At 37.9% G+C, this 14,939-nt stretch overlaps 1 protein-coding gene across 1 annotated transcript in view; it reads right to left on the bottom strand.

Annotated features, from left to right (window-relative positions):
* Positions 1-933: 933 nt before the first annotated feature.
* The window catches only part of ZFAND3 (zinc finger, AN1-type domain 3), an 80,497-nt gene continuing 66,491 nt past the window's right edge, over positions 934-14,939 (bottom strand). Inside the window, exon 5 of the mRNA XM_009871617.1 lies at positions 934-3,586. Coding sequence (XP_009869919.1) covers positions 3,432-3,586 — 155 coding nt within the window. The 3' untranslated portion in view covers positions 934-3,431. The remainder of the gene's footprint in view (positions 3,587-14,939) is intronic.

Below are 14,939 nucleotides of genomic sequence, written 5' to 3'. Positions count from 1 at the left end.
AATATTATTTTCAGTCTGCTAAAAGTGCACCAGGACTCTTTCCAGGATGTTTTCTATGTCCTACTGAATCATGTTTTCAGGTACCACATGTTACAGTTAACATTGCTTCTCTTTCAAGACACTAAACTGCTTCAAAACAGAAACCAGTGCAATTAAGGACAGGCTCTGGCAGAGCAGCCTTCATGGGCAAGTCTTCTTTTTCCTTGAAGCCTTGACTCACACCCAAGCTATAGGTTTGAAACTTGACAAAAAGGCAGAGCTGTTTTACAGAACTTACCTTTACAGTAACACAGCCATCTTGCTCAAGAATCACATGCAATTTTATAAATGAAAGTACCATTATTAATTTGGAGGAAAGAATCAGCCTAGGTACCCCATGTATCAAGCACACTTTCACACTTCCAAACAATTTCCAAAATTATTTTAAAATAATCCCCTTGATATTCTCTCTCCCTCTACTACATTCAATTGGCTTTTAATTAGCCTTGTTTTTCTAGCATGTAACTGATCAAGAAACAACAGTTATTCTTCTACTTAGCTATTATGACTACAGTCTGTTATGACTTGGAATAGAGATACTCAGGTGCAGAAGTTGTCAAAAGGCATGAAAGAACATTTAAGACACTTTTAATGCCAGTGTAGCGCACAGTAGGCATTTGAATTAAGAAGACGAACACCTTGTTCAGTTGATTACTGTTAGATTTGGTATGTAACCTCAGAAGTAAATTGACCACTATTCAGGCTACAGTAGATTTAGCCACATTTGCTTACAAAATAAAACTCTAAACTTGAACCCAGCAGAAATATCCTCCCCTTCCAAACTAGCAGAAAATATTGTTAACCTTCCATCAATTGTATTTTTCCCCTTTCATATTTCTTACACAAACATAAACTAGCAACAGAAATGGTGCAAAATAGCAAGACCTGTTGGAATAGGCAGAAAGGAATTCAAACTTTAATCTGATTGGTTTAATTTTTTTTAGCAGGAGGAAAAAGAATAAAGTTACAAGATTCTTTTAATATTTTCACAATGTTAAACTAAAACTGAGCTCTAGGCTACATGTGTAAGTAAATCTAGAACACAAAAGGGTTAAATAAGATCTTCTTTTTAAGATACAAGAACTTAAGCTTTCTTTACGTTTAACAAACTTCACAGAACAGATACTGCAAAGGAACAACCCCCTCCCCAACTTCTTGTTTAAAGTGAACATTGTCCATAATTCACATGAACTTTAAGTAGTGTTCTCTCAAGAGCCACCTTGAAACCATCTGTGCACTTGTAACAAGATTAAAGAGAATATTAAGGAGGAACAAAATAGCATCTTCAGTATTAATGCAGAAGAGTCTTTTGTATCAATCAGAATGCCCATCAAATGCTATGATAGGATTTTGTAGGAAAAGAAAGTGCTTCTCACAGCAGCCGTCAAAATCTATGTTTTTTTTAAGCTCCTCACAGCAAAAATTTAAATAATATCCTTGGACAGTCCCTCTCACCAGGACCATTTCCTGAAAATGCAGCACATTACAGAAAATTTTGCTGCTGGTTTCATATTCTGGAATAACAACAATAACAACAAAAACAGCTTGCCTTTTGGATAGCTTGCATTTTATAATGATGGAACACTTCTGATTTGCTTCGTAGTTAATTAACGCTAATACAGTCAGATGCTGAGTTTGGGTGTGGAGAGACATACATATATTCTTTAAATTAGTTGTCTCCTTGTTAAATGATCCTAGCTGGCTAGCAAAGTAACAGCGTAATTCGGCTATATGGAGTTAGTTACCTGTAACAAGTAGAATGGAGGATGACTCATACAAGCTTACTCCCAAGCCACAGGTTTTTCATGTGACACATTATTTCACCCCTCTGATATTTTGTATCTGCCCAGTAGTTGAAGGCAACACAAAATCTTTCCCTCCCTCAAGTTTTCTTAGGAATTGACTTGATTGTTAATGCCTTACTGATAGACTGAGAAGCTAAATTCACTCAGGATTAAGCTGTGCCCCATTGGGACAACTCCTCTTTACCTGCATAAATGTCACGTTCGGCAGGAGATGCAACGTTTGCTTTTTCGTTTCCAAACTGACAAGACTGGTGCAATTCAGCTCAGCTGCTCAGCTCAGTGTGACATACCGTAACACAGAACCACAGGCTAAACAGATCCAAAACATTCTACTCCATGTAACGCTTTTCACATTCACTTGTTGTATTTGCTTTGCAATAGATGCGGGCAGAGACTTTCATGAGAGCCTTCAGCTGCATAGAAAGAGGGCTCCTGTAGCCCCTTTGATTATCTCATTGACACTCTGGAAGCGAGGAACACAAACTCAATCTGATAAAGGGCGTTTTACCGGTTGTTCCCCAATACTGTTACTGAATTCCGTTTGCTACAAAATGTCCTTTTTTTTCCCCCCCAATATATAAGTCTAGCTACAGAAAGTCAGTCTGTAGAATCCAGCCATGGCTACTGTGCTGTGAATTAGCCTTATTTGATCAATTATCAGATACCTGCACTTAGCAAAAGGCAAACGAGAGCCAATCAGGTTTCGGCCGGTGGGTCTGGCTGCACTGCTCAAGGTACGTGGAATCTGTTCACACAACTCGTAGAATTTCTGTGGATGCCATGTCAGAAGTACGCACCATTTTACTGCTCTGGGATGGAGGTGGCTTTAAAGTGAGATTATAATTTAACTGAGAAGAAAAAAAAAACAAAGCAAACCAGAACAAAACAACTAAACCCTGATAGGTTCTTTATAGTAAGATAGATATAAAAATTTTTCATAAGAATCTCTGTCCCCCTTTCTTTTTGGCTTCCTGGGAAGAACCAGAAAGATGTTCCTACCCCAACAGAATCCCTGATGCTGGTGACACTGCCTAACTCAAAAGCCACACGCGATGAAGGCACGAGTGACCAGTCAGGTCTTCTGGGCTTAAGCAGCTGCAGGTTGCTGCCCTTAGTAGTATTTCACCTCCTCAGGATTCACTAGCAGTGAAGAGGTGAAAGGCTGCACATTAAACAGTTTGTCCGAAAGCCATGTGCATAGCAAACTTACACCAGCTTCTATACAGCTATTTGTTTGAACTCTGCAGCTGGAATGTTTCCAGCGTAAGGCTTTTAGAGTGACTCCAGCAATAACAGAAGCCTTTGGATTTTTCTTGTTTTGTTTAAATCCACTAGCCATGCTCAAAAATAATATTTCTTCATGTGTTATTTTTATACGGTGGCTAGCAGGCACCTTAGTAACCAGCCAGAAATCAATTTCAACCACCATCAACCCCTAAACTACAGTACCAGGACGGTTGGCTAAAGAAAGGAAACTGATTGGCTGTAGTCTGAAACTTGCCTAGTACAAGGTGTCTGGCTGACTTTGTCCTAAATAAGGCTAACATTAGTGAACTAAGAGAACAGCATTTGGTTGCAGTCTTGCACTCAGGAACATCCTTCGCCGATGCGTTGGCAAGATCTCCCTACTTTCCGATCCAGTTTCACCATTTTCATAATGGCTTCCTCGCGCCCACGTCCCATGTGGTCAAATGTGCAGTCGTGTTGTTCAGGCAGGCGATGTAACATACAGAACACGTAACCTACCAGGGAGAGGGAGGAAAAAAAATACGGTTAGGGACTCAGGTAAAGTGGCAGAATCTTACCCGAATCAGAAGTGAAGGTTCGCCTTCACTGGGGGATTACTCAGTTCCCAAAAGTTAAGGCCAGCTTAAAGTTTTTACTTCTCTTCTTTACAGGGTTGCACTAAATATCTGATTATTTACTGAATTTTTCTTGAATATTTATCAACACAGTATCAAAGCTCAAGTCATATTAAGGTTGGGTGGTTCTTCTGCTATATAGAGGAAGCCCCCCAAATCATCTAAACTAGGTACATGCCCAGAGAGTAACAAAGTCTGTTTTGTTTAAAAAGCCGATCACCTTAGCTAAAAATCTTTTCTACTTTATGTGGAATTGGTTGTCATTTCTGAAATTCATGCCTATGGTCCCTCAAGTTGAGCTCCCAAGCCGGGACCCAAGTGAGAACTGTTAAATCTAAGCACCTTGCTTCGTCCTTACTGCCAGCACCCCAAGTTGGCACTGACTGCAGAAGAGTTCCCTGCTCCACTACTCTTCCAGTTTGCAGCAGTTTCTCTTCACCAGCTATTCTGACACAAACCACAGGGGCTGAACAGACATTTGACAAAGGGACATGTCACATCACATCAACTTGCTCTGCAGCTGAAAAGATGTCGGTTACCATCTCTTTGTCTAAAGCTAGTCAATGTTTTTCTTTTTGCCAGGGAGCATGTGATTCAGAAACATACTTTGTCCATACTTTTCCCGACAGCTGAGGAGGGCATCTTTAGGAGCCACCTCTTTCTTAGTCTACAAAGGAAATATTTTTTTTTCTTATTTGGCCCTAACACTTTATAACAACAAAGAAATTGCCTCAAATTTCCTACCACTAAAATGAATGTTACATAATGGTAGGTAGTATTAAGATAATACAGTAGGGAAAAAAGTCACACAGTTACAGGGTTCACGTAGTCCTCTGTGTATGAAACAAAGTGTGGTATTGCCTGTGCTGCAGTATTTTTCCTGCCTGATGGTGCAAAGTGCATCACTCTGCCTCTCACCGAATGCTTTACATTACTGCTGCTCATTGAATACTCAAAACAGATTAAACCCACAAAATGATGTTACTTGAGAGAAGGAAAATGATAAAAACGGAGTGAATGACTAAGTCTTTTTTTGTGCATATATATGTATATATACACACACATATGTAAAAATATGTGTTTAAAGTATTTCAGGTTCCTGTACTGTAAAACATCAATTGTAGGAGAGAACAGGGTACCTTTATGTTAGTGTGACTTAAGAAAACAGAAAGGGAAAAAGCATCACACATGGAATTACTAAAAAAAAAAATAATGTGAAGAAAAATTGATTTATCTTTGCTCTTTGTTTCAGTAGCACCAGCTATGAATAGACATGTCTATTATCTGCAGCTGGCTTTGAAACTCAGTTCTGGGAACAAAGTAAAAAAGACAAGTTTTCTGTATTGGTATATGCAATTCAGAACTATGGATGGAAAGATGCAGATTGAATTGATATGTATCTTGCCCCTTGTGATCATAGATTCCACTTCAGTCTCAATTGGGGTCATATCACACTCAGATGTGACAAATATCTTCCTTGAGCTGCCAGGAATTCAAGGTCTGATTGTTAAAATGAAAATACCCCTGGACTAGAGTTTCAATACTGAACCAGCATTTTACTCAATTCTCTCTTACAGAAAGTATGGATCAAAGGCTTCCTTTATTTCTTGAAATAAAGACTTCAAATTGCTGAACCAACATCCACTTGCAGGCACAAGAATACATAAATACCTGACTAGGTGAGCTCAAAAATCAAGTTCATCATCTTATCTGCAATGGACGCGTAAGATAGATGGAAGAAACCCTGCAGATACAGATCAGGATGAAGTTGTTTCATTCCCAGTAAAAGCTGGTTTTAAATCCTGACAGTTTTACAGATTCTCTCCACATAGTTACTAGGCATACGTACAAATGCTATTTCATGTTATCTAAAAGAGATCTTGAACATGCGTACAATCTGCTACACAGCTTCAGCAAGACTTTTGACAATTCTATAAATCTAATGAGAAAATATATATACAACATGATTTACAACTTTTGAACATGTCCTTTCAATTGCCTCAGCTTCTCGCCTTCTGAAAAGCCTCCTGCCTTTTCTAGACCAGTATAACTTCATGATGTTCCTTTCTACTCTGCCACCCCCTCAATACAATCTATTCTGTGCTTTGACATATCTTTAGTTCTTCACTGAACACCATTTACTACTTTTCAGAGCACGTGTTTTCATGTAGGAAAATCTGTATTGCATGCTATATTTATTCCAGAGAAATGTATTATTTATTTTTTGTTTGTCAAGTATTTCCTAATAAATTCTTGAGTAGAATTTCAATAACTCTACAACGAATGTCAGGTGATACTCTTTTTCTCAGACCACGGGAAAAATATTTCTAATTTCAACAACTAAATAATCTTAACCTGTTATTCATGTATCTATTTAAATCCATACTGCTAATTAGAACTGGTAATATCTAATCAAAGAATACCCAAGCACATTGCGAACATGGCTAAAATAGGTTTGCGTATCTTGGCTGTTCTTACGGAGCAGGTTTACTCTTGTTGAATCTGCAATGAGGATCTTCTGGAAGTCTTATTTCCAAAAGAGATTTCGGATCTTTAGTCCCATTACTCCAAATGCCTAAGTCACTTTAAAGATTGGAACTTGTCTTTTTGTGGGTTTTATTTAAAATGTAAAGGTCTTGAATACCTTAGAAAGTTGGTTCTAGTAGTTAGAGTAGTTCTGAACACTTTTTAATTAGTTCAGAGTGGCTATATTCAAATAAGTTATTACTGCTATATTCACTCCTTGCTTCTTCACTACTCTGGAAGAGTGGACACTCTGTGGTCTGCATGTGCACAAATATCTCACGTTGTATCAAGACCGTCAGTTTTTTACAACAGTTCCATTATTAACTTACATGCACTGGGGCAGAAGGCCAATATACGTACTTCTATTTTGGTCCCTAAAAGCAATCCATATTTAGAGGGGAAACCTTTTCTCCTAAGAACTCCACTTTTATGGTTACAAAGCAAGTTAGATAAATGAATTCTTGCAGTGTATTTACTGTTAAGTTCATTATGGGAAGATACCAAATACAGGTTGTTTCCCCTAAAGGATTTTACTGCAGAAATGCATCTTTTAGCACACAATAACTAAGAGGCATAATAACTTTCTGCTAGGGAAAAAGAGCATTGGAAAAGAGAATCCATCTGCCAATAAACTTTAGTTTACCCTAGTCATCAGCCAAAAATGCGCCAGGCTTCTACTCCAGGTATAGAAGATTTCGGTCTAATAAACGTAATAATATATATCTCACAGCATTGCAATTTTTGGCTTCCGATGTTAGAAGTAAACTATGAATCACCTACTCCTCAGACCTCTATTGAAAACATTGTGTAGCGCCTCAAAATCTCTAACCACCTCAGAAACTACTTCACAGTATATCATCAAAAATTCTCTCCCATTTCATCACCACAGCATAAATGGCTAAAGCCATAAAGCAGTGTACCATCTCGGCCTTCCTTGTACCCATAAAGGATGTGCAAAAAGACATAATTCAAAGGAAGTCTAAAACCACACACAAGCAACTGTGAAGTTGATTTGATCATTCCCAGGGAATCTGCTAGGAAAAGGCGATTGGGGAGGACAAAAAAACAATCTTCCATACTCAAGACCAAAGAGTAGCATAGACCTACAGCTCACAGTGTGCTTAATGATGAAAAATTACTGCATTTTCCTCATTGTTACATTCAAGAGCACTGGCTAGATGGGAGTATGGAACAACAATAAGCAAATATTTCATCTAAAACCTACATTTGATACCGAACTTTGTCTTCAAATTCTGAAATCAGTAAACTGCTAAAATACCAGTAAAACAATATGTGAAGCATGAGGAACAATTCACTAAATGGCATAATAATCCACAACGCAAAATCCAAGTTGTAATGTTGGAAGGTCCCCATTTTGATTATATTTCTTTTTTTCCTCTTTGTTAACTCAACAGAGAGTGGTCAGGCTTTCCAGAACATGACACAAACACCCACTAATTGGATTACTGCAAACTGCCAATGCAGAAGCACAGTACATTGGTGGGACTACTCCAGCCAGCATCCTTGGGCCCGGCATGGAGTCCCAGACGCTTCTAATGTACTGCTGGAGAACATCACACTGTTACATAAAACAAATATAAAGACTTGTACATTAAGTACCTCAGAAAACATCTGCTCTCTGGATTTCAACATAATCCAGTTTGCTCCTCTAGTATTTTGAAGATTGTTCAGGAAGAATGTCCAGCAATGGAAGGACATGAAAGTGTGCTGTAGTCCAGCCTAGCAAAATGTCCAGTGCAGCTTATAGGAACTGCTATTTTACAGTATAAAAATATTCTAGGCTACTGATAACTTATTATTCTCCTTCTAGACAGCTCCATCCTTTGCATATACTCTTAATTATCTCTTCTCTTCTGTGGAGAATGCTCTGCATTGGCATTGTCAGCTTTCATTACACAACTCAAGGAACATTCAGTTTTGCTGACATTTTCAGTAAAACCAAAGCAAACCAAATCCCACCAAGCTAACAAGATTTTGGAAGTTAAGTGAGCTAAACCATTCTCCTGTTTCCCTTTCCCAGTTTTGCAAGATGTCATGGACTTTGATTAAGCGCTAAGCAATGCAGAATAACTTGGCTAGGAATCTTGTCATTCCTTCCCAAGGGGAGAAGGGAGTAAGCCACACTGTGATGAAGCTTTTTAACCAAACAGATGTATTTATTAAAACTCCACAAAACATAGCTTGAGGCACACCTTCCTACCATTTCCAGTCCAAGGACAGTGGATGGTGAATGTTAACCTCTAAGTGTTCGTAAGTTAGAAGTCTCTAAATATTGATGCACAGTATCTTAAAAATTGCCCTCTTAAGGCATTTCGGCACCACATTCCTTCACAAACAGCCTAGCTGCAAAAAATTCACGAAACACGTTAGGATGAAGTGCACATAACTTACCTTTCTATTTGCTATAGTCACTGCAACTTGCCTTTCAATATTTTCTTCCATATAGATCATTTATACTTACTCATAACTACCAAAACAACAAATAACTGAATCAGAAAAAAGAAAAAACACCTTAGAATATTTCTTCTAATGTGCCAGTCTGTCCCCAAGACTTGGGATTTCCATCCTGCTCTTAAGTCAGTTATCATCTCAGGGTTCTTGTTAGAAGCACACAGCTCTCTGACATCTGCAATGCTACAGAAAATTTTATGTCTGGGACTTGGGATGCTTAGAAGATGCTGCAGATTGATTTTGTATTTCTGCTACTGAGTTTATGCTTAGGAGAAAAAAAAGGAGCAAAAGAGTTTTTTTCCTTGTCTTGTTCTGTTTTGCTATCTACCACAAAGGGGACAGAGCAGTATGTATGAGCATGCATTAGAGACAAAAAAAGCTATTAGTGAAACAAACTGCCCTGGAAATGAGTGGAAGAAATGGCATACAAATGAAAGATGACGTCATCTTAATCTTTTAACAGCCACTGGACAGGTAGGGTTAAAGAGTCTTCAAGAGTTCTTTAGACTGCGAGGCAAAGACTTTATATTTCCAAATTTAGTCACGTATAACCTGTGTTTCAAAGTGTCTTCTGTCTATTTTCTTGACGATCATAAGCCTGAGAAGCTACTTTAGGGAGCACACAAGAGATGTGGTTTTGCACCGTGGAGACTCTGCAAACAAACTACATTTTATCCCAATTTGTGCTAATTTCAAATTCACTTTCCTATTTATCTTACTACTTGCACAGAAAGCTGTCAAGCTGGATTTTTCCTACATTAAATGTGACATAAATTTTGAACAGAGAATTTATATTACTTGAGGACAGAGCACATGCTGATTTTTTAGGGGTTTTTTTAATCAACGATTCTTAAGGAGGATCTCCTTGACTTTGGAACTAAGAAATCAAAAGAAACATTTTCCTACTGTTGCTCAGAGTGGGAAAAATTAAGATATGACACTCTCCTAGACGGAAACCTTGCTTTTGCTCTAGTGGCTCACAACTCCACAGAAGCAGGGAGCACCTTCAGGAACAGAAGCGAGGTTTTAAAGAAATTAGTTCTGAATTTCAAACAATCCTCAATGATTCAAAGCAATACATACAGGACGCCTGCTTTGCAATAGTAACCTGTAATTAAAAAAAAGTTTGCTCTGAGTCAGGTCTTATTAAATACTGCAGGTCTCAGTCAGGATCGTATCTCAGTTCCACCACGTACCACAAAGCAACACTGGTTAAATCTTTTGGTTTGCACCAAATATTTTTCTTGCTCTACAGAACACATGCATGTAAGAGTAACTACTTCTACATCACAACTTCTTTGCCTCACTATGGATTCATGAGTTAAGGCCAACAACTATTGGAGATAGTCTAATGGAGCAACTTAGGTGCATAATTACTCCCACAGATGTAGCGTGCAATCCATACTCACTTCTGAATTGTTTATACCTCACAAGTCACTGATCTACACATTTCACCTGTAGGCTGACCCTTCCAACCTTAGATACCATCCTCAATTTTTTTTGTCCAAAGTCTATAGCAGCCAGGCACAAGTAGTAGTTTGTGACAGTACAAGTTGACTTACCAGCTAGCACAAGCTGGGGTTACCACATCTATCGAACTGGAGTATGATCCCAGTTCACCTATGGTGATAGATGCAACTTCAGAGAAATTAGAATTTTAATTTGTCATATACTTTCTTAATGTAACAGAAATAAACATTTTCCTCCAGAAGGCCTGTGCAATTGTTGAAGCACACAGGCAAGAAGCAATTAAAGTTTAATTTAACAAGAGAACTTTCAAAGAAACCACTTTGCTCCCAACAATTTGCAGCATCAACAGTGGTACCAGACAGTGAACTCAAATGTACAAGCAACCTGAGGGAGAGGAAAAGCTAGGTTCAAAATTAAAAGTTTAGTTTTAAGGTAGGTGAAAACAGTTTGCTTTTTTGAATAATCATGCAAACTTGAAGTGATATATTCAGGAGGAATTACTATCAGTGATACACTTGTAAAAGCAATATTCACTGCCATATTTGCAGGGCTAAGAACACACTGAAACTGCACCTCCCATATCATCCCCAGTTTCAGAAGGTTATATCCTGTATGATATAGGAGACTGAATCCAGTAAAAAAGCACGCTTATGCCAAAAAGGCATCCTGGTGTCCAAGAGTAGGCACTTCATAAAGTTAGAGGTAAACCACAATAATAGTTAGCAGTACTGCAACTGGTAGTACTCTTCTAAAATTAGATTTTCCATAGGCTGTAGCAGCACATAAAGAAGTATTTGTGTCCTACCCAGAACATTTAGATTTGAGAGTAGTGCGAGATCTTAAAGTCTCCTGAGAAAGGGCAGGCAGATGACAGAGCTAAGCTACCCCAGCATCAATGCAGGGCCTTGTGCAAAGTGTTTGACGTTTTCAAAAGAGCTAGATGAGCATTAGTACTTCTGGAATTCTCTCTACATCAAGTCCACCTGAGCTAATACACTTCTCCCAGAAGCTGAGGATTTAATTAAAAGCCAAAGTGTACCCAGTAATTTAATTAAAATAGCAAGCAATACCAAGTGATTCAATAATGTATGTGCACCATTTTGTACAGCCCAATGAAAATGCAGAAATGATAAGGCTACTAATAAAGAACTGCAATGAATAATGAAAGGGTCTATACTAACATATTGTATGTGTTGCATTAATTTTAACTGTTCTCCTGGATCCTGGGTGCATTTTGACTTCAAATCATCACACACTGGATATGATTCCAGGTTCGACTTTCAGTATTATTTCCTGCACTGTATTATTTATGCCTTGGGTTAAATAGCTTTCTAGAGGTTGCACCATATTGATCCACAGTCTAACAACAGTTAGGGTTGCTGACCAAATCACTGGAAGGACGCAGCTCTCTTTCTTTTAAACATAAATGAAATTTATTTTATGTCTTTATAGCCTATTTACACCTTGTGTCCAGGGTCTGTTAGATGACACATTCTGCTCCCTAAGTGTCTTCGATTCCTGTAGCCTCTTGCAATCTATGTCAAGAGTAATTCTTCTTCTAAACAAAGGGAAATAGAGCTCCACTCAAAAGCTCTATTTGTACCATAAAGGAAAACAAACGCTTAGAGTAATGCACACTTCTACTATTCCCTTTTTTTTTTTTTTGGGTGCAAAGACATACACAACATTCCCTGCTCCTGCTCATTCAGAATATGGTAGGACCCCCTGTAGACCACTTATGCACATATTTGAACAACTTTCAGCAACTCAGGAACATTTAAAGGCTGTGAACACCTTTTTAAGTAAACATTTTCATTGCAATATATGTAAAGATACAGTTAAATGAATGTATCGCTTTTAAAAACCAGAAACAGAAAATACTAAACCTTAGTGATTAGACTATCCATAATGCAGGTTTTCAGCTCCTGAAACTTTCCTCCAAGGTCACAAACACTTCACATCAAAAGTCCCTGACACAGACTAATCTTACTCTTTCACCTTTTGTGAAAACTGATGCACAATGATCTTCAGGCCATTTCCTTAGAAGGCCCACAGCAACCTAGTGGAGAACTCTAGCAGAGAACGAGGTATTCTCACGTCCCAGTACCTTGCTTTAACACTTCCTTATTCCTTATAGAATTTAAGACCATAGGTGTCATTTTCCTTTAGGTAATATTTATTTAGTTTGTAAGGGGAAAAAACCCTCTAGTTCCTGGAAAGAATCCTGACTTTTCAAGGCAAATATTGACTATTCCTTTCAGTATCCTTTTTCTCCTCCCAGTTCTGATGCAGCAATTGGTGTGACATTTTTTTCCCTACCTCAACCTATGAAGGATTTAGACTTTCACTAAAAGAACTCACTGGGCATCATTCCTCCCTACCTAGGTCTTACTTCATGGTCAGGCAGAACTAGCTGGCAACATTTCTTCAGGATTTCTAAGATTATTGTGGTGTATTTTTGGGCCTTTTGTGTTTACTTCAAATATCAAGCACCTTAGTAAAATCAGTACTTATGTGCACAGCGATTTGTTAACCTATGGACAGACACAGTGCATTCACTTTGAGGGGGATGCTTTCCAGGCAGTATCTTTTCTTTTGAGAACAGATGCTGCAGCCTCCTGCCAACCAGAAGCTTTCTAAGTGCACACTCCTGGTGAGGCTGTAACATTTACCTGTGAGACTCTGGATAAAGAAGAACACTGTAAAGGAAGAAATTTGGTAAGAGCACTTTAACCTTCAAAAATGTTTAGTATATGACAGGCTCAGACTCAAAAACTGAGAAATTTACTTCTCTGAATGTACTGAAAGAGATGGAATTAGAAATAGGGTAGTCTCAGCTACATTTTTATGTTCAGGTTCACTAGGCCCTGTGTCTCTTGTGCAAAGAAGACAATTAAAACTTGCACAATCTTATAATTTATGAATACGCTTGTTTCTTTTGTAATGACAGTACAGGTATGTAGAGAAGAAGAGACCTAATGTGGCACACCAACAAAATGCTTATTTTTTCCTTTTATACTGTAGTTTCCTTGCAAAAAACACCTGAGGGTTATATACTGAAGGACTTAACACACAATAGTGTCAAAATAAAACCTCTTTTTTTGTTCATTTTGTTTTTAAAAGGAAGATGCTAACTTTTATTTAAGGAGAACTTGAGGACTTTAGGGACCAACTGACCCATTTCAATTACAAGTATCGACTAGGACTACAGGAAGGTAACTAAGAGGCTTGGTGTACATTACTAAATCAAGAGAGTAGCCATTGCAGAGCTTTAGGTAGCGTGATAAAAGAAAATCAGTGCATGATGTAAGAAACCTGCATTAGTTGAACAAGCTGGGGAAATATACTAAAGCCTCTTCAAACGCTATTTCATGATTCCTAATTATAAGCAGACCATGAACTCCATTTACACTTTTGAAGCTGCAGACAGCTTTTCTCAAGTCTAGCTGCTAAAGAGTTTTTCTGGGTCCTATGCCTGGAATTCATGACACACCAATTAGTCAACTGCTTTTAACTGTTTAATTTCTAGGACTTTCAGAATACCTGTTACTCAAGAAACACCAGCATTATTTAACAGCTCCTATTCCCTATCAATTAAATTAGAGTCTTGGGATAACATCTTTGTAAAATAAAACAAAACAAAAATCTCAACAGGATTGCTTGGTTTGTTCGTGTTTGTTTGTGGTTTTTTGTTTTTAAAAAAATACTTGCAGCACACTGTAAGCTAGGATGCTAGGCATTACTGGAATGGCTGAGGCCAAAGTATTATTCTGGGAGCGACTATCTTAGAAGAACAGTCAACAGCAGACGGCTGAATGTGGCATATCTTAAAGCCTGGCAGGAAGACTTGCCAGAATTATAGTATGTAGCCAGTTACTAATAAGATTTATATTTCCTTTGATACTTCTTATTGAACTGGTTGACTCAGAATCTTCAGGAGCAGTGCACATATTTAATTTTAATCAGTGATACCAATACATAATCATGCCCTGAAGCCGTTTTGGTTTGTACCAGATAGACCTTATCCATCTAGAAAGTGAATCTACCAGTGTTGTTACAAATTCTTCTCCACAGAAAAGGGTTCCATGAAAATGGAACAATAATTTAATATTTCACTGAGTTTTAAGAGACACATTAGTTTCAGTATATGTTGGACTACTTTTTACAAAGATGAAGCAGTTGTCAGAGCTTTTTTTGGTTGGGTGTGTGTGTTTATCTATTCGAATAAAGCTTCTTTCTTTCTTCTTGTCCTTTTGAAGATAATTTCTAAATTAACTGAGTAAATAAATAAAATCATTCCAAATTTATTCTGGGACAATCCAAACAAGTGCCTCATCTCCTGTGTTTATGAACAAGCAGCTCAGTTATACAAGTTAAGAATCTGCAGCTGTTTTTCTTCCACCTGTCATATCACTGAATCACAGTGAGACTTCCTGCCACAGTATCTGCAGAAAAGGTACAGTCTCCTCTGTGCAGACACATTCTGTTTCTGGTGGCTAACAGAAATGCTCAGTGCTTGGTAGGAGTCTGTTCTTTATTTCCTCTTAACTTTCTGCTTAGCAGAAGACCAAAACAGAAATAAAGCAAGACACCTTTAAATAATCTCAAGAAAAGAATCCCAACAGGTTATTACAGATTTATACAGAACTAAATTAAAACCAGGGATCTGGAAAAATAAGCATAATAACATACCAGAACTCTCCTTTTTATACTTATTAACTATGCTTCTATCTTTGTGTGTATATATATATGCAAAATACAAGGC

This window comes from Apaloderma vittatum, unplaced genomic scaffold (assembly GCF_000703405.1).
Source record: "Apaloderma vittatum isolate BGI_N311 unplaced genomic scaffold, ASM70340v1 scaffold1266, whole genome shotgun sequence".
In the NCBI taxonomy this organism is placed as follows: domain Eukaryota; kingdom Metazoa; phylum Chordata; class Aves; order Trogoniformes; family Trogonidae; genus Apaloderma; species Apaloderma vittatum.
This window is presented reverse-complemented; position numbering and strand designations above follow the sequence as displayed.